General features: G+C 38.4%; 2 protein-coding genes across 3 annotated transcripts in view; one reads left to right on the top strand and one right to left on the bottom strand.

The window, feature by feature from the left end:
* Positions 1-11,916, top strand: part of HLCS (holocarboxylase synthetase) — a 129,635-nt gene extending 117,719 nt beyond the window's left edge. For both annotated transcript variants that reach the window (XM_035315754.1, XM_035315755.1), the window contains 2 exons: positions 3,485-3,698; positions 4,188-11,916. In XM_035315754.1, the coding sequence (XP_035171645.1) occupies positions 3,485-3,698; positions 4,188-4,356 (383 nt within the window). In that variant the 3' untranslated portion in view covers positions 4,357-11,916. The remainder of the gene's footprint in view (positions 1-3,484; positions 3,699-4,187) is intronic.
* A 335-nt stretch (positions 11,917-12,251) lies between these two features.
* Positions 12,252-26,507, bottom strand: part of SIM2 (SIM bHLH transcription factor 2) — a 56,060-nt gene continuing 41,804 nt past the window's right edge. Inside the window, exons 9-12 of the mRNA XM_035315756.1 lie at positions 24,340-24,487; positions 22,322-22,490; positions 20,878-21,286; positions 12,252-13,012 (exon numbers count right to left, since the gene is read on the bottom strand). Coding sequence (XP_035171647.1) covers positions 12,285-13,012; positions 20,878-21,286; positions 22,322-22,490; positions 24,340-24,487 — 1,454 coding nt within the window. The 3' untranslated portion in view covers positions 12,252-12,284. The remainder of the gene's footprint in view (positions 13,013-20,877; positions 21,287-22,321; positions 22,491-24,339; positions 24,488-26,507) is intronic.

The raw sequence follows: 26,507 nt of genomic DNA, 5'->3' as shown, positions 1-26,507 counted from the left end.
ACTATTTGTTCATTTTGAAGATGAACAGTCTATCTGGAAGGCTGATTCCAAAAAGGTAGCAAGGCCAGTCCCAAAAAGACTGTATGTGTATTTTCCAGCAAGTGGCAGTGCTTTAACAGGGAAAGACATCAAAGTCGAAGTATTTCCACCACCTTCTTCTGTGAAGCTTGCCCAACAATTATATTTTCTGTTTAATTGTTATATCCTCATTTTGGAGATGGTCTACATTTACGGAATGGACGTTAAACTGAGATGCTTAAAGAGTCTCTCTGTGCCCCATCAACCATTTACAGCTTCCATGTGTTGTTCCAGGGCTTGAGCTGGTTAACACAAGAAAAGCAAATAATGGCTTAAAAACTGTTCCTCTTGTCAAATGTCTCTTTGCACATGACAGCTTAGATTTGCACCTTGAGCTGCTTATTGCAAACACCAAAACATTTAAATTAAAATGGAAACTTGCCGTATGCATTCTCTCTGATGCCCATAGGAGTCATCTTGGTGATGATAGCTCTGAAGTATAAACAAATTATATATTTTCATCAATTTTTAATCTTAGAAGCTTCCAACCAAAAGAAAGTTACTTGTTATATACTATGCCAAGGATCTTTTCCATCATTTCAGTGATGGCACTGAGAGCAGTAGGGGTGACTCATGACACCTAATTTCTTTTATTAGTAGTAGCAACGAGATCAAAATTCTGCAACAGCAAAGATTAGCTAGATGCATCATCCTCTTTCTACCGTCATGCAGATTCCTTTCCTAGACCCCACAGATTACTTAGCACTCATAAAGAAAATCCCATGAGGGTAATGATCAAAATCACAGGTCATGTACGTGGCTTCACTGCTCTAAGAAGTACCTCAGAAGAAGAGGTGGGCAAGAGACAGACCTGCCTTCTCACCTGTACTGTATGCTTGAGGCCTCACAGATGGCATGGTTCATGTTCATACTTGTATGAAAAAGGAAGGAAAAAAGAACACATTTAAAACATTATTTTTTTAAAAAGTACTTAGTTGTTATAGGACTTTGGGAAGAGGAGTTCTGCAGAATACACTTCTTTGGTGTAAGGGCCAGATTCAGAACAGACATAGGTAGTCAAATATAAATGGACTGAAAGAGACAGCCAACGTGCCTGACCTGCAAAAGCTCTGTCTACCTCTGTGTGGAGCTAAGGAATGCCTGCTCAGAGTGGGGGAGAACAGTGCGCAGATGCTCAAGCCAATACTAGCCCTAGAATTGGAAGTTTTAGTCACATCAATATGCTGCAAGGTTAGTGTTAAATTATTATTATTTACTCTTCTCACATGGGCAAGACAAGATGCCCTGAGCACCTCATATTTTTCAGATTAGCTGTCTACATTTTTGCCACCATGCTTATTCCCAGATCACAGAATCACAGAATTACAGAATTTTCTAGGTTGGAAGAGACCTCAAGATCATCAAGTCCAACCTCTGATCTAACACTAACAGTCCCCACTAAACCATATCCCTAAGCTCTACATCTAAACATCTTTTAAAGACCTCCAGGGATGGTGACACCACCACTTCCCTGGGCAGCCCGTTCCAGTGTCTAACAACCCTTTCGATAAAGAAGTTCTTCCTAACATCCAACCTAAAACTCCCCTGGCGCAACTTAAGCCCATTCCCAATCGTCCTGTCACCAGGCACGTGGGAGAACAGACCAACCCCCACCTCGCTACAGGCACCCTTGAGGTACCTGTAGAGAGCAATAAGGTCACCCCTGAGCCTCCTTTTCTCCAGGCTGAACAGTCCCAGCTCCCTCAGCCACTCCTCGTAAGACTTGTTCTCCAGACCCTTCACGAGCTTCGTAGCCCTTCTCTGGACTCGCTCGAGCACCTCCATGTCCTTCTTGTAGCGAGTGGCCCAAAACTGAACACAGTACTCGAGGTGCGGCCTCACCAGAGCCGAGTACAGGGGGACGATCACCTCCCTGGCCCTGCTGGCCACACTGTTTCTTATGCAAGCCAGGATGCTGCTGGCCTTCTTGGCCACCTGAGCACACTGCTGGCTCATATTCAGCCGACTATCAACCATCACTCCCAGGTCCTTCTCTGCCTGGCAGCTCTCCAACCACTCATCTCCCAGCCTGTAGCTCTGCTTGGGGTTATTGCGCCCCAGGTGCAGGACCCGGATGCTACTGCCTCATCTGAGCTCATCATCTCAGTATGTTTCTCATGTCCATTTCAGTTTTAGGAAACTAGTGATCTCCATACATACACACCTGAGTGCCTTTAGCCTGCAGATGGATGCAAAGGCTGCATTTTGCACCCTGACAGTACATAACAGAGCATAATGAGTACTGTCATTCTTTCTTCACTTGTATTATATTTGAGTTTAAACAGCTGAGTTGTGATCTGCTGGCATGGCATATTATTTTTTCCAGTTCATTTTCCTTTGTGTCTTCCTGATAATACATCTTTCCTCATTTCAGTGAGATTGATATCCTGGCATTGATATTACTGTGGCTTTCTTCTACACATTCTCCGATTAGTTAGAAGTCAAAAACTCCTTTTCACTGAAGAGATCCTTCTCCTCATGGTTAATACAAATTAATTCCATATATGAACAGTCTCATTAATAGCAAATTTACAAAACAATGCATCTGGACCTTCCTACAGATGGAGGTGCATCATGTCTAAACCTGATTGACAGGACTGGTGTTTTATCCCAAATGTCTGAGGAAAGAAAATCCAAATTATTAGGAGAAAAAATAAACAGGTAATACAATATATTTCTTTACATCCCTTGAAGCCTGTTTCAGCAGGCTGCAAAAAAGGCCCCAGGAGGCATATTTAAATAAGAAAGGCATTCTGCCAACGTTATTATAGCTGGAGAAATCTCAGTGAGAGACTTGAGGCTTCTAAAGGATATGCTGTGGTAAAATAGATTAAGCAAACTGGAGTCTTACCCAGCAAACTTAAATCTTCTGGGCTTTTCACAGCAAGCCAAACAAGTCTTATCAGCTGAGTAACAAAGCTTAATTCAGAAAATGAAATCAGCTAACTGTAGTAAACAGAAAGTACTCTTAATTAATTTTTAAACTGAAAGATAAAGCTGCATCTCAGAGTATGATCAAGGATTTGCTCTCAATTAGCTAATTACCTGTCTTCTTAGAGTGAGCAAAAGAATTTTTCACTTTGATATTATTATAAGCAATATGCAAGTTGCCACTTCACATCTTTGTAAACCTCCATGATAGGGTGGTGTTTTGTTGAGAGGACTGTACTGGATTTGCTTCTACAATTTTGAAGAGGCACTTTAAGGACAAGAAACAAGTCAAATCTGGACTGTAATTTGTAATTATGCAAATAGAAAGATCTAAAGATGTAAGAGACTGAAGAAATACTGGAAAAAATCCTCAGAGATAATAATATATCAGCTAGTTGAAGTACGAACATTTTAGTAGAGACAAAATAGTCATATTTACATATCCTGTCCCATTCTTTTGGTTTGTCTTCTTCAGGCTTTGGATTTAATGTGAATAACAGCAACCCCACCATCTGCATCAATGACCTCATCACAAAATTTAATAAGGAAGAGGGGACAAAACTGAAGCCTTTAACTGCAGATTGCCTTATTGCAAGAACTGTAACTGTGCTAGAGAGGCTTATAGATATTTTTCAGGAGAAAGGGCCCAATGGAGTTCTTCCCCGTTACTACAAGTACTGGATACACAGGTAAGCATAATGTTCTTCTCTTTTAAGAAAGTTAGAGATAATTTGTGGATGTTTTATCTTCCATTTTAAATGTTTTACCAGGTTGCCTTAAAAACTGGTGACTTAACTGAAATATATATTCCTAAGTAGGATGTGATTCTATGGTGAGAGTGAATATAACACATAGTAAAATCAATGGACTAGCTCAGGTTAAAGAGTGTTTCTAGGTATTTTACAAAGCTGCTGTACTCATGTCTTCTACAAAAAGAAAAAAAAAGGGGGGAGGAGTGTTACTGTTAATTCCACAGAAAGAAATTAAAACAGGAAATAGAAAATATTGCTGAAAAACATTTTCTGTTAATAATCCATGAAGTATGGATGTTCTACTAGAATATTTTTATGTTATTGTGGTTATTGTCATATGCGCTATTTTTATTGTTTCTCTATGTTTTTTTCTTATTGTTTCTGCAATCAATTAATTCATAACTGTCTGGTTTTCTTTAATGACAGTGGTAAGCAAGTCCATCTCTACAATGAGGAGGGCCCAATTGCATGGATAGTTGGGATAGATGATTATGGATTCCTTCAAGTTCATGAAGAAGGCAAAGGTGTAGAGTCTGTGCATCCAGACGGCAACTCTTTTGACATGCTGAGAAACCTCATAATTCCAAAGCATTAATAGTCCTCAGAGCTCACAACGCAAAAGGAGGCTCTTTACTATTCAACACCAAGCAGCTAAACTTGCTTAAAGGTGGGAGGGTGGTTGGTGGCGTTTTTTTTTTGTTTGTTTGTTTTGTTTTTTTTTCTTCCAATTTCTAATCTCTTTGTTCTTTGAGATGGATAACTTCAAGAGTTTAAGAAGAAGGAATTATCTTTTGCTAAAGTTCTCTATTCTGTTGCATTAACTTAAAAACACATCTATGTTGCCATTCTTTATAAGCACCTATTCTTTAAAAGGATTTCAAATAAGTACTTTGTAATGAACAGAACTTTTTCTTCGATTACGCACTGTATTTGGCAAAATGTTTTGTTTTCAGAAGGGGTGTTTTCGTTGTGCTTAGCGCAATACAGTACAAGATGTACATATTTACCATGTTTTTATTAACTAGATTCAGGTTTTTTTGTTGTTGTCTGCAGTGGAATCATCTAGAACAGCTCATTGTATATTTCTGAATTAGTGGGCTTACCGCTGTGCTTAGCTTCAGGTCTAAGTAGAACCTTGCTGACTTGGTTCTTCTCCATATGGACCTGTACAACAGTTTACATACTGTGCTTTGGTCTCAGGTCTGCAACTCTGTCATGGCTGCCTTGAGTTTTTGGAGTTTTCCATCAGCTCGTAAGAACTGTGGTTGGTTATACCAATATATTTTTGCTTTTCCTGCTCAGTTGGATCTAAGCAAATCATCTCATATTTCCTTTAAATTACAGTCTTCCAAGAGGTTTTAGCCCTATAAGAATAGCCCACTGGAGGTCATGACTGGTGTAGCACCTAGTTGAAAAGCTCTTATCTGGGTTATCATAGGATTCCATTCCAGGGGATTGAAGTCTAAACAGTTTGGAGTTTAATAGTAATTCCACTGTATTGGTAAAGTAGTTAAGAGAACAAGTAAGAGAAAATGCCCCACTCCTTAAGATCTCTGCCGTAAACAGTTACTACAGTGAAAACAAGAAAACACACCGTTACCTGTGTCCAAATTCTCTTCCATCATTTCTGGTTTCACACCTCCTTTCCCAAAGTAGGGCATCTGGTTTTGCTGTTAACCACTGGGAACAAGAGGTTTAACATGTGCTGACTTGGAAATAACTTGCTTTTGGGGCTGGCTGCACAGTGTTAGTGTGGTCATGTTTGGAAAATATCGTGAGGTAGGCACTGTGGGAGCATCTGTGTGATAGGCAGCTTGTTGGGTTTTCTCCTGTGCAAGATGAATTTGTACCAGGAGGCTGGCCACCAGAGCACTTCAAATGGTTCTCTACAAATGAAAAGTTTATCATAGGTGTGATGTGGCCAGCTTCATTTCCTCAAGTAGGCAACACTGCTTATTATGTTACCTTGTCCCTACTAAAGGTGGATCAGCCAAATTGGTTTCCACAAAGGACTTCTGTCTACTAGCCAGCAATGTTTTCTTTTTTTTTTTTGGTTAAAGTTCACCTCATAAACAATCTGAACATGTTAGTAGATTGTTTCAGTTACAAAGCCAAGAAGTCTTAAAGCAAGGAAGCTAGTCTGTAATGGTAATTTAGAGTAATCCTCACATATTAGGTTTTAGGTGGTTTGGCAGCAAGTGCTAAAAATTAAGTTGTTCCTCGTACATTTAGGACTTTTTGCTCCATATCACAGTATATAAGTGTGCGTGCCTGGTTGTCTGTCGCCTGCTGTTTTGTTTTCCCTTGTGATCTGCATCATATGAGACTGCACACCAATATTTCATAGTACAGTGGAGTGTAAACAGCTGTTAATTGGCTTAGTTAAAATGATACACATGAACACCGATTTTTACATTTTCCTACCAGATGCTTCAAAACTACTTTGGGCTGTTAAATTTTGGCAGCTACCTTCATTCCAGAACCAAATATTGATGTGTATTATAATTGAATGAAATTTGAATCTGAGTTGATAAAGTTTAAATAAAAAAGAGCCCGTTTATATATAGATATATATACGTATATATAGCGTGTTTGTGTGTGTGTGTGTGCGTGTGTGTATGTACACATCTTTGTGCATCTTCACTTCTTTTTTACCTTTTCCTTCAAGTAGCTCATAAACATTGCATGCTGCTGCTGGTCAGCTGGGAAAAGCAAAATTCTGGTACTGTTTTTTTCAACCACACAGTTTTACAAAACTTTAGATCTGTATCTCAATATGAAATTTGTAGCTAAAACACTATCTCTGTTTTGGTACAGGATACTGTGCCAATAGGAAACATCATTGATATCACTCGTATTTCAGATACACCGATGAGTGCCTGCAGAGATTCCTTTTAATGATCAGGCTGGGCATCAGGTTTTGACTTGAATTGCTTCCTTAAAATATGCTCTCTCTATGCTAGGGATAAGTACTTTATAAGAATGATGGGGAAAAATGATAAAACACGTTCCTGTTGGAAGGACATAATGGAGTACCTGCAAAATTTCACTTCACTAAGCTATCACAGTGAGCAGAAGGCAGATGTATTTTTTAATAGTAAAACGCTGCAATATTTCATGGTTGCTATCATTCCATTTTGGATTTCTTCATAGTCTTTTTTAATGAAAAGCATGTTTTATTCTTGCTTTGAGTTGTAAGATTATTCTGGAAAGGTTTGCATTGAAACTTAGCATTGAACTTCCTTTCTATAAATAAGAACTAATCAAGTGTGGATTTGTCAGAGCATAGGTAGATGGTGTGGGAATACCACTTTGCCTCAGCTTTTTAGTGGCCTCTTCCTGTGTGTGTAAAACTACTACCTTCTGTCTTGTGGAAACAGCCTTGAGTTGGATAAAGCATTTGTTACAGACTTGACCTTTCCTTCAGAAGAACCAAAGAACTTCACAAAGAAAATTCATGTTATATACAGAGCAGCGGAATCAGGTCATTCTGGCTAGCAGCTGTTACTGCCAAAGCCCGTGAACCTTCCTATACCGCACTCATCTTAAGGTATTTGGGGAGCACAGCCAGTAATCTTGTTCTTTTTATGGCAAACTTGGCACACCCAGAAAACCACAACATTTTTGTATAGAAATCATTTTTATTATTGTTCTTTACATAAGACAGACAAATGTGGTGTAGTGTGGTCTCTGAATATAGGTATGGAGAGAATCAGACATCTCCAGACCCAGAAGTAATGCACTGAAAATGTTTAATTTTATTAAATGTCTAGATTAGTAAACCACTTATTTCATTGTGAGGCTGATGTCATATCTTAAACTATTTTCTTGATGAAGTGCTTTCAAAAACATTTATTATGGTGTCCATATTTCTGTGACTTCATTTTTTTCTCCGAGACTGTTATAAGGTTTCTTGAATTACACATTGTGAAAATATCTATAGAGATTGTTTATTGATAAGAAAACTTCTGCAGAGCAAGCAGGGTGTGTTGGCACGTCTGTGTTCAGAGAGAGTAAGCAGGTTATGTCCAGACAGAACCAATGCTGTTTCCAAAGATTTGAAAAAGTATTAATGTACTTAACATTTAAGAGTTCAAATAGTACATCTTACTTCTATTAAAATGTTTTATAAGACTTCAGAGCGTTGTTAAAATCTATCCAGCAAATATAATATACTTCAAGGGCTATTATCTAGAAATAATATTAAAGTATTTAATTCTTTATGCTGCTGTTTAATTGTGCAACTGTTGGGGTTTTTTAATTTATTTTTCTTTTTCTTTTTCTGATCCAGCTACAAGACCTCAGCAGTCTAAACAATTACTCTCTGCAACTACTTTGTAATATGCAATATCTACATCAAATTTTTCTGAAGTACAGCTTAGTAGGTGTCGTGAAAAAGATTTGTGCTGCTAACAGTTGATTCATTCCTGGGGGAAGCTGGCTTGATAAAAGCATTTGCATGCATAAGTTACAGTAGTGATGCACAGCAATGATCAGACACCAAAGAAATTAAATCTGGACTGAAGTTAGAACAGAGGTCAAAAAATGGTGACATGCAGCAGAGTATCATCATGTAGCAAACAACTAAGCAAAAAAGAACTGCAGGGATGAACTGTAAACTCATGCTGTATTTGAATATCTTGCATTAGGGTGTTTCATTAGTGATTCTGTGTTATTTTCCATTCTCCAAGACTCTCCCTTTAAAATGCAATGTGGCTTAAACAGCATACATAATTCCTTGTATTTTATGATACACTAACTGTCAGATATAGTGTTATAATTGAAATAAATTTTCAAATATACAGTTTTATTCTTTGTGAAACCTTGTGTTTTCTGGTAAAAAAAAAAATCAAACTCACTTTTCCTTTGGCTACAGGACTTTATTATCATTTTAACAGTTCTGTTTTACATAATAAATAAGCAAAAATGCTTTACATTTTTAGGGAATACATATATAATTCTGAGCATTAATAGGTTGTTTGTTTTGCGTGCTTTTTCACCTACGTTTGCCAAATAGCTCATATCTGCATCATATATGAAAAAAAAAAAAAAAAAAAGCAAAATCTAATGTTCAGGAAAAAATGAAATTAAATTTTCTCTGAGTCGCTTTTGAAGTATGACTGAAATGTTGAAAAAAATGCTTGGTGTTGTGTTTTGTGATTTCTAGAGAAATGCTAATATCTGGCAGGTATCCCATTCATAAAGATAGCATTTCCACTTTATCTCAGTGATCTATTAGCAGATTTTACACCTATAGTCCACTGTGCTTAATTTCATTCAATTACTTAAATGCCCTTTTGAAATTACATGGTTGTAACCTGGAGAGAAGTCTGTTCCCTTACCACCTTGTTTACATTGAACTTTTTCTATTAATAGGATAAAAACTTTTGAGACATCAATATGGGATTAACATTTCCAACTTTATATTTTGGTAAATTACCCTTCTCACTCTCTTTTTCATTCTGCATAGACTTTACTTGCTAGGCCTGACCTCCCCCAAGATTTTAAATCCCATCAAGTTGCATGATAAAGGTATCTATGATAAAGATATCTGTACTGGCTCGAATAAGTATGATGGAGAGAACTTAAGTTATTTTTCATAACATAATGCAATTCACACTCCACTTACATGACATAATTTTTTCCAATTATTAGAAAATTTGCCACTGTCGATGGCTGTACCACATTCTACAGTAATAGCATACTATAAACATCTGTAGTTTAACTGACTAAAAGTCGATGTCTGAACTTGTATTTTTCTCTCAGTATAATGTACTCACATTCCAGATGTGAATATGCAATTGCTATTTCTATTTTAGAATGGCAGGAAAAATGTTTCACACATTTGCTTTTATAATCACAGATCTTTTCTAAAACCTACTCTGTATTATCATATGTGAATGCATAATTGATTCATTATTTTCTAGCGGGGAAAATTTGTGTATTTGAATGTCATATACTGCAAAACATCTGTGGGAGAGTGATGGAACACCTCCTCTACTCAGGCTTGTTGAATAAAGCCTGGAAGTGTGAATAACAAGCTAGAGGCTGGAAAATATTTTGTGGTATTTTACTGAAAAATAGTAATGGTGTTTTTTAACCAAAGCCTAATTTGTACATTCCTGAAAACATGTTTTTATTATGAGAATAACATATAAGAACAGAAAAATACACCAGATTGACTTCATGTGCAGCAATGCGCTAATGAGGTATGTATGGAGAGACATGTAGTATGAAAGAGATGTGCATCAGGTTTCTTTTTAATGATGCAAACAATGTCAGTTACTCCTTAATAGGGTATGGTTTTAATTTAAGAAAATTAACATACAAGTCGTAGCATAACTGTATCTTCTAAGAAGTTGGGTGCGTTTGTGAGGAACTCTGGCTGGGAAAGCTATTAAATAAAGCCACTATAAAACCAGCTTGAGTCTCATCAATTAATGAAATCAGAATGATAATAATACTGACTCACAACATTTCTGGAGAAATTCTTCTCTAGCTTTAGAAAAACCAAGTAGTACAATTAAAGTGAATATGTTGGTTTGGTTTTGCTATTTTTTTATTCTTGCTAAAAAGTCGCTATTCTCATAGTGACTGGTTAGGTATTTTTGCTTATATTTGTCATGAAATGTATCTTTTTTTAGCAAATTAAGTCAGACAGCTGTGAATTTCGAAAGTGAATACTGATTTAGCTTCATAATAAAGCTTTCTATGTTAAACTTTTAATTGAAAACAATAAAAATACTGAAGATTATTTTCAAACACGTTAACACTATTATTGTTTACTCATAGCAATCCATACGTGCAAGGAGGTGACTGAATATTATTGCTGTACATACAAGATGGAGAACGTGTACTTTAAAAAAATGTGTATTTCATTACATTTTTATCTGACAAGGTGCAATCCATGAGCAAGTATTTTTCCATATTGCACTAGCCAGGTAAGCATTTTCTGTAGCAAAGGTCTCTTTGGAGAGAGTCTGGTAAGAGAAAAGAAGTTTCTAAAATGTAAACTAGCTTTGAATGGGGCTAAGAAATGTAGCTAAATATGGCTGACTCAGTTCTCCAAAAACCTTTATTGTTATTTACACCTATTATGTAAGGAGCCATATGTTGTTTTATCAAAAGCAGTTGAAGGTTTTGGAAGTGGGTGAACGACAAACTGGACCAGCTTTTCAGGAAAACACACATAAAAACGTATGTTTTCTTATTTCTTGTTTTGCAAACTTTACAAAGAAGGTAAAACAAGGGGGGGATCCATTCCTAACAGGCTGGGCAGAATCTAAATATATACTGTATGCTTTTTGCTTTCTAGTTTATTGACACAAATCGAGATGTGTGTGAAGGGTTCACTTCAAAGCAATGATGTACCTGGCTTTACTTCAAGTGCAATCTTGTTTCTTGTGGTTGTGCAATGACTTCTGACTTTTCTTATTCAGATTGTCCACTGACATAATTTGTGAAGTGCATGAATCACGCAAATATAAGTCTTACCTTTGTGTTGACGATGAGATTTATGCTTAAGGAAGTGCAGTGTGTTAAAAAACGAACTTTTCAAACTTCAGAAGGTTACTAGTAAGTTTAAAATAGAGCGTAAATGTTCATTATTCCCTTGACTATAAATAAAACATTTTCTGGTGCTATTATTAAAATGTATTTTTGATTAGCTGGTTTGAAAAACTACACAGCATTCTCCCAGAATATTCAGTGGAATACACTTTTTAGAAGTTTCTTTTTCTTATTACATTTTTATGGGGAATAATCTTTAGTTCCTGCTATGTGATTTGTCCCAATTCGCCATGACAAGACCTGTAACCCTTTAATATGTATCTTTTTATGTATTAATTTGTCATGATATCATTCCTTGTTAAGTTAAATGGTGGCAGTAACAATCTCCAAATACTGAAATCTATCTTAAATAAATCAAAATCAGATTTGATTTATTTTAAAAACTTTTGGATAATTAACAAATAATCGTGTTCCAAACTGAGTTCTGTTTGGTTTGTATAACTGTATTACAGATACTAAAAATCACCACTCTTTAAACAAAGTTCATTTGTCATGATATTTAACATATGGGTGGAGAGTTGATGTAAGGTTTCACACAGTTTCTCAAAAATACCTAAACTAGAATGTACAGTTTATGATAATGTTTAAAAAAAAATCTTGAATGCATTTTGAGAAGGAGGGGTTAAGGGAAAAAAAATGTTCTTCATATAAATCTCTGCATATAACACCTATCATTTAATTTTGTTGCACACTATAAAATAACAAAAATAAGATCTGTAACAAGTCTTCTCACTGGCACCAGAGCTTAATCTTTGACAACGAAGCACTGAAGCTAGATGTGTTCTTTTTTCCCGACCTTGAAGGTGCTGTTACACATGGCTTGCCAGGAACACACAAGTCTGTCCCTCATTGACCTTCAGCTATGCTCAGTAAATGTAACCATGTTTACTCATGCTTTTTGGAAATCATTACAGTTTGGCTTCTCGATTACATGTAAATACTTTACTACTACCGTCACCTTCCATTGGCTATTATTACAGAAGTTCCAATATAATGGGGTAGTGCAGTTTCCTTGTGGGTTTCTGGAGAAGAAGCTGATGAGGGGCTTTGGTTTTTGTAAATAAATGTATTTACTTCCTCAGAATTGTATCCGTAATTTTCTCCTACATGTCCTGTTGCTGTACATGATGAAGTTTGAAATGTGCCATGTTTAGCTAAAACATGGTGATAATTTAGAAGCACAAATGGAACTTGTCCAGAGGGTCTTACATCCATCACACACTCACTTTCAGAGTCATGATCGAGCTTTACAGTCATTCTCTCATCACTGTCCACTTCATCGAGATTCGTAGCATGGTGACTAATATGCCCATATTTGGGTTCTTTCATACAAATCCGTCTTGTTTGTTCATATACGGAGGGCACTGGTAGGAGATGACTTAATTGTCCTATAGCTTTAGACTGGAAACATTCTGATTTTGGCAGCAAGGAATTAGCTATTGAGTTTGAAAAAGAACTTTCATTAATGCTCATTTTTTCTTGTAGGTCTCTGTTAAAAGCTAACTTGTTTTCTTCTTTAATAAGATGGTGAGGTGGCTGAATCCTGTTCTCTATTTTGTTGGGTTTCATGATGCCGGAATCATAAATCTCTTCTTTGTATCTGCTGCCTGGCATGGGTGCTGTGCAACTTGTAAAGTTGTCAGAGAGAGCATCTTGGTTGTATCTTCTGTTTGATATGGGCACTTGCAGGAAAGAGAAAACATGTTAATGACTGGAGACGAGCTCATATAATAGTTACACTCTGACACTTTTTATGACTGAACTTTAATACCCATTTGTTTTGGGATGTATCCAAGTCCCACTGAAGACATCAGAGACACTCCCGTTTGCCTCAGTGGCTTTGGATAAGCTTCTCTAAGACAGACTGAAAAGTCAAAAATCATTCAGAAGCAATTCTAAAACTGTTTTCCGTGCTACTATGTGAAATGCCCATTTGTTTATTTGACTGTATGATTATAAATCACTGTCATTGTTAATACGGTCAAATCAGGAAACTAAACCTAAGAACTAAATATTAGGAAAAGTGACTTGCTATTTAAAAAACTCAGACTTAATAAGCTCTTTTCAGAACTCAACAAATGATTTATCAAAGGAAGTCTAACATTTACTAAATGTCAGTGATTACAGTAAAACAGAATTTATTTTTCCTGTCACTGTGGAAGTATACTGGACACTTGCCTTTTTAATGAAAGGGGAAGAAAGTGTATAGTATTAGATACTGACTTTCCATCGTGTTCAAGACTTCGCTTTTTTTTTTTTTTTTTTTCTGAAAAAAAAAACAGTATCGAATATCAAAAATGTTTACTGAGAGCAACAGAAATAATGCTTAAGTAATGCCGGATCTCTGCTTTAAAGATCCTCTTATATGGTGAAACTGTATGTATACTGCAAGTGTAATTTACAATATACACTGAAAATTTTTACATTCGAATATAGGAGTAATGAACTGGGTTAGCACTGAAAACCAGAAGCTAAATTTTAAATTTTCAAGAGATTTGGAACCTAGGATTTCTATTCAGGCTTCTCTAAAATGTATTGAGAATCTTATCCCTGAAGCTTTTACATGGTGGCTAAACTCATTTAATAATTTGAATTGTTTTTATCATTTTCTGCTTGGTTTACACAACTTTTCCTATAGTACAGTCCTATCTATCAACAAATTATAAGAGAAAAAAAAACCACTGTCTTACTCCTGTACAATACGGCTAAAATTAGGTGAGTACTAATTTTTCGTGTTATGTTGTATGAACAGTTTGACAGTTATACTACTCCTACAAGGCGTATTTGAAAGTTTTATGCTAAAGGCTAAATGAAGCACTTACCATATTTCTCAAATTAAACCTAAGCTCCATTTTGTGTCATGGTTACTGAAAGTCCTGAACCCCTAAGTGCCTTTTGTAAAAGGGGTTTTCTGTTTTTCTAAAAATTTTATTCAACATCTTAAAAGTTTTGGAGTTCCCCTGGAGTAGTTGCTGACATAACTGCACCCGCTAATAATTAAATATTCCCTGTGCTATAGTAGACTGGAAAAGCCTTCATGTATAACAGAGGAAGCAGAAATAGCTCAATTGTACCTTTTTTTTTTTTTTTTTTTTTTTTTTTATATATATATATGCATAACTTCATTAATTTCAGAGGGAGTTGCACCACATAATTAACACCAGAATTTAAACAGGAATCTGGATCCAATTTCTTCTTGATCAACCCACCATCCTCCAAGAAGCAACAACCTTTCAAGTTATTGTTTTTAATTTGTATGCAGACATTTCTGTACCAAGAAGTATATGCAGCCCTAAGTGAACTGACTTCTCGTCAGCTGTTGAAAAAGAGCCCTCTTGGATCACAAATCAAAACAGGGATTCAGCCACATGTTTGAGAATAACTTAGAAAATTTACTAGTGTAATTATACCACTATAATTTTAACTCCACTTTTGGCATTCTTACCATGAAATAAGTATCCATGTTGAGAGTTGCTGAGGTAAAACTAACATGATTTAACTAAGCTGGAATACCAGTTTTGGTGTTTTTCCCAAACTTGACATTTCCACAAGAGTCATGGGTTTGTTCTCTTACTGCATGGAGGAGTACTCTTACCTTATGGCTCTGCTCTCATCTGTGGACAAAAGATTGCCCTTTTCCATTTTTAGAGCCTACATCTGTAAGAAGCTGAAGCATCAAGGCAAACAGTTGGACACAATCTTTTTATCTTCATTTTTGTAATCTCAAGTACTGCTGGGCTGATAGCTGCTTTCTTGGTACCAAGAAGTAATTTCCATACTTGGAAATTTACAGGATATTATCAATTTTTTTCTATCCGGTGTCTCAAAGATGGTTTTCATCTCTCTTGTTGAGGAAGAAGGTAAGCATTTGGTTAATTGCTTGCAGGCTTCCATTAAAGTTGTCAGCACTTTTGTGGAGTTAGAGCAGACAGTTAAATAAGCCTGCAGTGCAACAGAGCGCAGTAGTTTTTGCCCACTCACATTCAGAACAGTTGGTGGAGCTGGATGAAAACCTGCTTTTGCCTTCCTTCATGGAGAAAAACCCAGGCATGCCCTGGGAAGGACTCCTCATGGGGAGTTCTTTCATGACCCGTTGCTCCGTGCTGCTGTGGAAGGGCAGCATCCCAGGATTGCCTCCACCCATCCGGCACATGGGCATGTGGCAGCATATCTTCCTCAGCAGGTGCGTCAGGATCCCCTGCGCTCTGCAAATTCTCCAGCCCTGAAAATGCTTTACAGTCCTTGCATTCAACGCACTTAAGTCAGTGCATTCATTTGGGAGGCTTTCAGGATCACGCCTCTGTGCTAAGTGAGAGAGACGATTCGCACATCTAAGGCTGTATATCATAACAGAGTGATAGTAGCTTTCTAGAAGGCACTTCATACTTACTTACACTGCCTCCATTCATAGCAGCCTACAACTGCAACAGCAAGCTCTGTCCTTCAGGCATCACGTCTGTTAATTCTTGCCAAGGAGCTCTGCTTTCCTACTTGCACAGTGGGTGCAGCTCGGGCAAACAGAGCAAAAATCCCGAGATTAGAGCTCCCCTCCCCTGGCAGCCTGCTCAGAGTTCAGCATCCCACCATCCAAATGGCGACAGGAAGGCTACCCTAGGAGGAACTGGTGTGTAAAACATCATGTCTATGCATGGCTGTAGTGTACTAGAGTAATCTTTTCCCCTGCTAACCTGGTGCAGTGAGGCGCATTCCCTCCTGACCTTTACACAGTGCAGTCAAGGATCAGCCGGTGCCCAGTATGGGAAAGATGGTTGCAGAAAAGATATTCATTCATAAACATGCCTTTTTATACCAAGAAGTTAAGAGGTAGATCTGTTCCTTGTTTTCTCATTGCCCTTATTTCAGTAAACAATGAAGGAAAGGCATCTTAGAACCAACATAAATCAAAGAAAGACCAGGACTTTGAATAGACCGTCATGCAAAAGTTATGCAGCCCTTATCAGCAGAGTTTTGCATCCTATCTCTGGAAAACCTCATCCATTTTTACAACACTGGGGAAACTCTCTTCATCCATGTTGTGTCTTGCATACTTTTTCTTGGGCTCTCTGATCTGCATTAACCTCAGAAGAGTATACTCCTGACAGTTACTACAAGTTCTGAAGAGACAAATGCCAACACTTGAATGTTTACGTGTACCCCATGATATTTCAGTATGTTTCCTAAACCTTGGTACAAGAGGTTCTTCAGAGAAGAGAAGCAAGTACTCATCAATCCTAGTTTTGCTGAAGACCAGCCAACAGAGCTGCTATCCTGAGCTCAGGTCACACACTCCTGTGTCACAAAGGTGTGCTGATATTCCTCTGTGTCCAACACAGAGATACAACAGACCTTAGCATTGTCCATGTGAATGAAAAAGATATTTTTTGTAGATTAGCTCGATATCTGCCCTGTGTCCTGGCCTGAACCCTAATTGCAAATACTCTGAGGCATGAGCTGATTTTGTAATTACTAGTTTTTCCATTATTTTCCCTCCAAAAAACAATACTAAGACAATAATGATCTTCATGACCTCTTTAGGGGATTACATTTTTTCAAGGAGGAAGTCATATTACTTCACAGGTAAAACCTGGGAAAGGGGGCTGAGGGGGCCAGAAAGATGGGTGGAGAGAAACCAGAACCTTTTCATGGATTTCCTTGATAATCTTCATGATTGCCTAAGTTTTAGCATGAATTGTGGCACTAAGCTTCATACAGGTAAAAAAGACAGGCCAACAGCATAACTTATGAGAAGGGCAAATACTCTGATACCCACAGTAGTAATGCATCTGTTCAAGTGCAGAAAGGAACATCCCTGACTAAGAAGATGGTTGCCTTCTCTACAGAGAGTTTCTTTATTGATGAGTAAACCAGCTGGAAAAAAAAAAAAATGGAAGAAGCTTTGAAACCAGATTCTGAGGCAGCAGCATCTGATTTGCAGGCAGTTTTATCTGCTACGTGCTTTTCCAGAGCTTTGATGGCTTGGCATGATCATCTTAAAATCTCTGATCTCTCCAAAAGAAACTATTTTCCATAGTGAAAAATGTCTCTGGCCTACGGCATTTTTGGCAGATGCCTCTATGGATGTGATGTGGAATAGCCCTAGCATCCAACCCGGTTGCCAGATGTCATATTTGGCATTGCCTTTGGACTGAAGATAATGATGCTAAGCAGATCCTCTCTGCTTTGAAGCTTACTAGCTGTCAGTTTTTCAGTGAACCACTGAAAAAAGCAGCAGTTGACAATGTAAGGAAGATCAGATGCCCCTTTCAATTTGAAGCAAAAATTGCTCCCCAAGATTCAGATTTCTCTTTTGCCAGCAGTCTCAGCAAAAGTGCATCAGGGCTAATTCTACCTCAAGAGGAAACAAGCTTGGGAACAATGAGAGAGAAATCCTCTGCATGCAATGGCTGCTCAGTTTTTCTCTCCCCAGTCTCAGCACTGTGTGTGTACTCCAGCAATGATCTCTGACCAGGTCTTAGTTTGACCATATTCTTTTTTCCTTCCTAAATAGCACAAGTGTAAGGGATCTTGCAGAGAATTAATTGTACCAAGTCACTTTCATTAAATGCCCAATAGCTAAGCATCCATTAAAATACATCTCTGCTCAAAAGAGAATCCACCTATTCCACCTTAAGCAACAAAAGCTGAAGTACAAGTAGAATCACCAGGAAGACCTGAGCTCCATTTTCCTGGTCACAAGGAAATGGTGAAGGTATGCGTGCATGATGAAACAGAAAAATACCAGCAGTTGCTCACAGCATTTTGTTGAAAACTTTTTTTTCTTTTTTTTTTTTTTCTTTTTTTTTTTTTTTTCCCTAAACAGATTCAATAGTATTCCTGTGTAATTCTTCTGGGAGCTATCTGCCCACATCTACCAACTGATGGTAAATTGCTTGTCTGTTGCTATGCTCACCAGGCTTTTCTGGCAAATTTTATTGCCGTGGTCAGTTTTACAAACTGTCCTCTTTCCACATCAGTTCTCAGTATATCTGATGGCAACCTCTGAGTAGTCAGAGGTGGGTCTACTTTCTCAATCAGTCTCACAGCATCCATTAATCTGGAAGGAGAGAAGAAAAGCTGGGCTGACTTATGTATATTCAGGATAGCTTTGTTCCTGCAGACTTACTGGTGCTGATTTACTTTCATCCTTATACTTCTCCTCAAAAGATATAACTTCTTTCTCACCCACAAAAACACAGCATCTGTAGAAGGACAAAACCATTCCTAAAACATCTCATAGAATCACAAAATAACCCAAGTTGGAAGGGACCCACAAGGGTCACTGAGTTCACCTCCTGGCTCTGCACAGGACCACCCAAAAATCAGACCATGTGTCTGAGGGCATTGTCCAAGTGTTTCTTGAACTCCAACAAACTTGGTGCTCTGACCACTTCCTATCTCTTCTGGTCTAAGGCTACTCCTTTTGACATCCAGCCCACAACAGCAGCAAAAGGAAGCCCGCCAGTACATTAGGGAGCTCAGGGAAAAAAATAAAAAATAAAATAAAATAAAAAGTAACCTGTGATAGGCTGTAAGAGAAGCTTCAATTTTACTTATTTTCAACCTAAATACAGGACAATAAAGTAAAATATGACAGTCAGCTATGTGGCTTCAAATGGTCCCATTAAGGACAGAACCCTGGGCAGAAGTTATTTTATGGGAGACGTTCACTCTGGTAATATCTTCTCTCTCTTGTAGTAAGTTCATATTTTAACATCTGCAGATGTTCCCTTCAGGTCTGGAATATTTAATGTTATGTCCCTATGTGAAAAAAATGCTTGTTACTGGTATAGAGAGAATTCTGAGGCTATCTTTTCTAGCTTTTTTTCTTACTAATATTTTTTATTTATTTTTCATTACTGCTACCTCCAGCACATCTGTAATGAAGTTACAAGAAAGGAATGTTTCCATCCAACTTCATGTCAAACAGCCAGCCCCCACTGGTGATTTTTAAATAATCAAAATGTTGTATGCAGATCAATGTAATGTATATGAGATCTAAGGATTAGAGTGTATCTTTAGCTTGTTCATATTATTTACTTTATAGCTTTGAAAGGTTGTTTCTTATAGGTTGCCACCTCAGAGAGATCAATGTCTTCAGAGCTTCCTTTGAGCTAACCGTCTTCACAGAGAGGTGGCACAGTTGATCAGGGGGAGCACTGAAGACATTTTAAATGAAGCAGGAGGACAGAGCATTTCATTTCGTCATACCGTGTAGTAACTGTAAGGTACTGACACTCAGAATGACTTCATATTCAGAAAGGACAACCTGCATTTTTTGTAGAAACAGATCATGTTTATTTTAATTTCTGTATGTGGTCTGAAGTGCATTTGTTTCTTTCTGACTTCAGTGATGACTTACCTCAGTAATTCCACTACACAGCTCTGACAACGCAAAGCATGAAGGCCAGTATTAAAGGAGGTGATATCTCTGCCCTGTTCTAAAAGTGATTCTGTTGAATACATTTTTGTAACTGATGCTTTGATAATAGAATCACAGAATCACAGAATGGTTTGGGTTGGAAGGGACCTTAAAGACCATACAGTTCCAGCCACCTGCCATGGACAGAGACACCTCCCACCAGACCTGGTTGCCCAAAGCCCCATCCAGCCTGGCCTTGAACAAATCCAGGGATGGGGCATCCACAGCTTCTTTGGGCAACCTGGTCCAGTGCCTCACCACCCTCACAGTGAAGAATTTCTTCCTAGTGCCTAATCTAAATCTACCCTCTTTCAATTTAAATCCATTCCTCCTTGTCCTATCACTGCACTCCCTGACAAAGAGTCCCCCCCCAGCTTTCCTGTAGCTCCCTTTGGATACTGGAAGGCCTCTCTGAGGTCTTCCTGGAGCATTCTCTTCTCCAGGCTGAACAACCCCAACTCCCTCAGCCTGTCTTCACAGGAGAGGTGCTCCAGCACCTTTGTCATCTTCGTGACCTTCCTCTGGACCCACTCTAACAGGTCCATGTCCTTTTTGTGCTGGGTCTCCAAAGCTGAACACGGGGCTCCAGATGGGGTCTCACGAGAGCAGACCAGAGGGGGACAATCACCTCCCTCACCCTGCTGGCCACGTTGCTTTTGATGCAGCCCAGGATATGTTTGGTTTTCTGGACTGGAAGTGCACATCGCAAGTTCATGTGGAGCTTCTCATTCACCAACACACCCAGGTCCTTCTCCTCAAGGCTGCTCTTGATCCGTTCTTTGCTCAACCTGTATTTCTGCTTGGGAGTGTCCCAGCCCATGTGCAGGGCATTGCACTCATCCTTTCTGAACTCCGTGAGATTCGCACAGGCCCACCTCTTGAGCCTGTCCAGGTCCTCTGGATGGCATCCCTTCCCTCCTAATACTCCTAATCAAGTGCTTATAGTAAAGGGAAGTGAGATAAACATGTAAATACTATAAATATACTGGATGTTACATTTCACTGTTTCTGATTTTCTGTATTTCCTGAACATCTTGTATTTCCTATTTTCAAATTACAATTACAAATATTTCCCAGACACCCCACAGTTTTTCTTTTCCATTTTTCTTTTTTTAAAGTGACACCCACCTTCATAACTCTGTGCAAGGTTATGCCGGATGATGTTCACTGGCTGCTCAGGAAGATTTTTGGATGGTGACTGGCTGCTGGGTACCAAGGAGTTGGCATAATGCCACTGGCATTCTCCATTTGTCTGCAGTGTACTCAAGAAAAACCGAGCCACTTCACATGGTGCTCCTTGAGACTGCCCGAACTTAGAAGGCAGCATTTGCTTTTTGCTACCAAAGACATGAGAATCGACAGGGAAGTGTCCATAATGGTAAGAGAAAGGCAAGCTATATGACGGGGCATATAAAAGTTCACTGTTTTCTGAATGGAAGTTTTGTTCTTGAATGGTGGCAGCGTTCACTGCAGGGCTGGATCGCCAGTTTCCCACCTGGCTGCATTCCAGTTTGTCTGTTTGGAATGAGCTGTATTGCTGGGGGAAAGAGAAAAGGGAGGGTAAGAGAGTTAAATGACTAACTTTTATATGAAACCGTGTAACATATCATACAGGCGCCCAAAGCTGGGCCTCCTTGAACTGCAATCTCACTGGCTACAGTGGCTTACCAGGACATTTGAAATTCCTTGTCTTCAGTATACCTTACCTTCACTTAACATGTGAACAAAGAACAATTTTGTCATCCTAATCTTACAGGTTTATTTGGTAATTTGCCAGCTGGATTTTAGGTAGTGATTGTAGGCAGTTGCAAATACCAGCAGGCATAAATTTGTTGCATAGCACAGGAAGTTACTGATAAGCGCAGTGTCAGACCATTAATGTGATGTTTTGACTGAAGTGTATGTGCTAGATGCATTCAGTGCTTTTTTTTTTTTTTTTTTTTTTTTTTTTTTTTTTTTTAAAGTACTAGTAACCTCTTCCAACAATATTCCTTGCGGTCTCAGAATGTCTTACAGTCATTATCACTATCACCAACCCTGTTGTATGGGTGATGTCCAAACATAGCTCCCATTTGCATCTAGTTCTAGCTCCCCCGGTGACAGATATCACAAATCCCACTCCAGCCTTCTGTTTGCTAGGATTCTTTTCTATGAAGCATTCTCCAGCGTAAGGAAACTGCCAGTACCTATGTGATGTTTAGAGCTCTGCACATCAGCAGTGAATGTGTTTTATGCTAGCTCAAATTTTCACAGCACAGCTGTCCTTAATACATTGCTTTCTTCTTCTAACCAAGAAAACACATTGTTTTTGTTTTGTTTTGTTTTTAAGGGCCTTACATCCTCCAAATCCAGAAGTCTGTCTGTTTGCATCGCTTGCCAGAGCTGTTTTGTACTATTTATGCTGTTCACCCCAAGAACATAAGGGTCTGGTTGTATTCTGGCCTACAAGGATGTTCTTGCAGCAAAGCATGCTGTAGTCAGTTTTACAGTAAGTTTGGTTCCAGAGGATTTCTGTCCTGGCCCAAGGACTCTACCACAATAACTGGTGAGTAAATACGGCTGAAAAAGTTACCTGTTGTGGGTAAGGCGTTGTTCTGAGCTTTGCCTTCATTTTATTACTTTTGGGTTTTACAATTTTCCTTGTTTCCTGCGAGGTAGATACTGAGTTTCTGCATGAAAACTGTGACTTAGAAACGGTAACCTGGTCCAGTGACAACTGAAGTTCCTTATACTCAATATCTCTGCAAAAGAACAGTCCAATAGATTATATACTCAAACATACCACACAGATCCAAAATAACTCAGTTGAAAATATATTAGCTTTCACAATGTTTTAATTCTTCCAAGAATGAGTCTGCAATGCTAGACTGGGGATGCTAGCAGGTAGTGAATTTTATGGTCTGACTGTTTCCACAGGAGTCTGTCATACACATTCCACTGGGAACAGAGTTTTAACATCTTTGCATTAAATGTCCCTACTCTCTGACCCTAAGCTTGTCCCAGCTTTCTCTCAGCTATCTGTGGCACCCTGTATTTTGGAATCACAGCCATGTCAGCTGGTAGGAAGACACAGACCAATCCATACATCTTCTTCTCAGTCAAGAATTGGTCTCTTTTCTGGCTCTCTGTAACTAACGTCCCTGTAACTAGGCCATCAGAGCTGCAATATTGTTTTTCTCCTCTGTTTTGTTTTTTACTTGTTCTACATACAGGGCAGATCTACAAAGCAGGCTAAAAAACAAATCAAGGACAGACTATGGATCATCTGTTGAAACATTAATTGATATATTCTTGATGATTAATGGTCTCTCCTTGTTTTGTCTGTAGCAACAGTGGAGCATATTTTTGAAATGATAACTTTAAAAACAAACAAACAAACAAACAAACCCCTACTTCTCTGACACTTCCTATCTAGAACTCTTTTCCATTGCTTTTTGATGGTGAACAACCTGGAAGTAAATTTGAAGATTATACTGTTATGTCCCTGGCATAGTTTCATCTTTTTTATTCAGATCAGCTGATGGGACTCAATAAGGTTGCAGGATGGAGTCTTTCCTTACTACCGCTGGCTCTCACATCCGTACAGGAATGACTGCAGCATTGGCCAATGTGTCTAGGGCTGCGTACCTACTTCAGGTAGTTTGAGAAAACATCCTGTGGTGGCTGGTCGTACACTTTAACTCCTCAAGGTCAGGTAGTAGAAACAGCAGTATAATATGCAAACACATATGACCCTACCACAAACATCATGCAAACACAATTTACTTCCAAGCCAGTTAAGAAACAGGCAAGTCTAGACAAAAGGGTGAGTAGTTCCTTGCTTTTTTTCTGCTGTTGTTCAACAAAAGCAATGCCTTTATCATCATTTTATTTATTTATTTAGTAGTAGTAGTTTTTTAATGTAGTCTTTCGAGGTACAGTCTGTTTCACTGTTGCTTATCTGTCTTATTCTATGTGGATTTCTGTCTCTCTCAGGTTGATACCAAAACAGGAATTTTGTCGCATTCACCTTTATGACTTTGAACCAGAATTCATAATACTGCATGCCCAAACCTCTGCACATTCACAAGCTCAGTGGGAGCTGCTTGGCATTGTGAGAAGGTAGTTTCACCCCAAGTGCCTGCAACCCAAGGCAAGTGAGGGAATCCTTGGTGATTCACCCACCCCTGGAAGGAGTAAAGTTTCCTACCATTTCTCTGTTTGGCAAACTGATGCTGGGATCTCTGCTGGGTATCGGCAGCTCTTGCTGTGTCAGCACAGCACCACTGCAGTTCTGATGCCAATTACAGAACCAGTTCCAGGTCTAACACAAAAAGCTACCAGTGGTACTACACATTCAAGCAGATGGTATATGAAATAAACATCAAAAATACTAGCTCTTTTTAGCTCAATGTGCTTCTGTAACTAAAAGAGGGAGGATATGAGGAGAGAAAAATGGCTGCAACATGCAAACACAGAATGATACTGGAAGACACAAGTAAAGCAAACTTAAAGGATTCTGGAAGACACAAGTAAAGCAAACTTAAAGGATTCAATTAGTAATGGATCAATTGCTGATAACACGTAATGGTACAAAGTATTTTGACTTACGTAAGGACATAATTGACACTCACTATGCAGTGAGGCCGTGATGAACGGCTGTTATGCACAATAGTGGCGTAGCTCTGTACCCAAACCCAGCCTCCATGCTTGGACAGTAGTCGATAGTACTTGGTTGTGACTTGGCCTTTCACCAGCACTGTGAATAAAGTACAAAAAAAGCACTTTACATTGCTTGCAGTGGTGACTACTTCACAGAATCACAGAATCACAGAACTGTAGAGGTTGGAAGGGACCTCAAAAGATCATCAGGTCCAACCCCCCTGCCAAAGCAGGTTCCTCAGAGCAGGCTGCCCAGGTAGGTGTCCAGACAGGCCTTTAATATCTCCAGAGAAGGAGACTCCACAACCTCCCTAGGCAGCCTGTTCCAGTGCTCCTTCACTCTCACCGTAAAGAAGTTCTTTCGCATGTCAGTGCGGAACTTCCTGTGTTCTATTTTGCGGCCATTGCCCCTTCTTCTATCCCCACAAACCACTGAGAACAGGTTAGCTACATCCTTCTGCCTCCCACCCCTCAGATATTTGTACACATATCTCTGTGTACACATATCTCTGTGTACACATATCTCCTGGAGAGATTTATTTGCAAGGGAGGGAATTTTCTCCCTCCTTCCCCTTTTTTAGACCTCCTTCTCCCACCAAACACAAGATAGCTTCCTTGCAAAAATACCTTTCCTACTCTTTTACATCGTTTCACGAAGTCACCTTGTTTACAAGTAGCATGTTCTCAACTATTAAGGTTTGTATTCTTTCTTTTCCAGTTCACCCTGCTCTCTTCTGCTTACATTCAGCAAAAAAACACTATTTTTAATCTTCTAACTCAAAATGAGAAGTTCAAAGCAGCAGAACTATTTTGAAGTGGACACAGCTGTCTTGAACTTTTCCAGCGTATTTGGGAACTACTTTTGATATTCATAGCTTCAAAGATAACTGTATTTTGCAGTGGATTTTATGCTATGATGCTTTTTCCTATGTAAGCACTGCATTTTAAAGGTTGATTTATAAGAGCAAAATTAAAATGCTATTTAGTTCTTAAGCACACAAATAAAGACAGGGCCAGAGATATGAATCAGTTATCAGATAGATTTCACTAAAAATGTAATCCTCTAAACACCAGCTTGGATTCTCTATGAACAAAGATGTTTTGGCATAAGGCTATGCTATAATATGGGTTGTGCAGCATCTTTAAATATTTAATCTAGCCACAAATCTTTCTGGTCCAGTGCCAGGCATTTATCTAATGATTCACCAGAATATACTTCCCAGCCTTCAAAGATTCTTTTTCTCTCGCATGACCCAGAAGCATGTCTTTATGAAACTCAACCTTCTTACTCCCCTATTCAATTAGATATTTATTTTAAATTAGGAAATAAGGGATTGATTTTGATACTCAAACTATTAAAAAAAAAAAAAAAGTAATCAATAACAGCAGTTCCTTGTAGCTTTGTGTAATACGTGATGAAGAAATGTAATTACTGCTTTCCAATGTAGGATTTATACTACTTTGAATTCATTAGCAAAGCTCGCTGTAATTTTGTTCTCTTAGTATACATGCTAGGTGCAGAAACAGAGCAGAAATAAGCTGAAAGTTGCCTCTTTCAGTATATTCTAGTAGAGCAAATGATCAATTTAAATTGAAATATATGGCTTTATATTTCATGTTCATAGGAGATTCTTCTGACAGGGAGAACATCCCGTATTAAATTGAGAACAAAAAAGTGCATAAGTCTGGGGGGTTGTCCAGATTATTAATTAATTATATGGCCAGCAGTCATCACTGGGGTTGTGTTTTTTTTGTTCATATTTTATTTGGGGCAGTGTGGGTTTGTAATTTCAATAAATATCAAAGACTGCAATAGTGTGGATAACATAAATAGCCCAATGGAAGACTGACAGAAATAGAAGAGCAATAGTGTTTGTTCTTGTAAGAAGTCTTTTAAGTCTGTTGCAAGGGAGTCCTCTCTCTGGACTGTTTACTCTCCTGTCCACTTGTACAAGTCACAACATATTTAAACTTTTCTTCGAATCAAGTTAATCTCCCTAAGAAAATCAGGTTCTTACTAAATGACTGTAGACAGGTGTTTCTGGAAGTGTCAGTTCTCCTTCCATTACAGGATATAGTATCTGTTTGTTCAGAAAGCAACAAGATAAATAACCCCA

This window comes from Oxyura jamaicensis, chromosome 1 (genome assembly GCF_011077185.1).
Source record: "Oxyura jamaicensis isolate SHBP4307 breed ruddy duck chromosome 1, BPBGC_Ojam_1.0, whole genome shotgun sequence".
Lineage (NCBI taxonomy): Eukaryota > Metazoa > Chordata > Aves > Anseriformes > Anatidae > Oxyura > Oxyura jamaicensis.
This window is presented reverse-complemented; position numbering and strand designations above follow the sequence as displayed.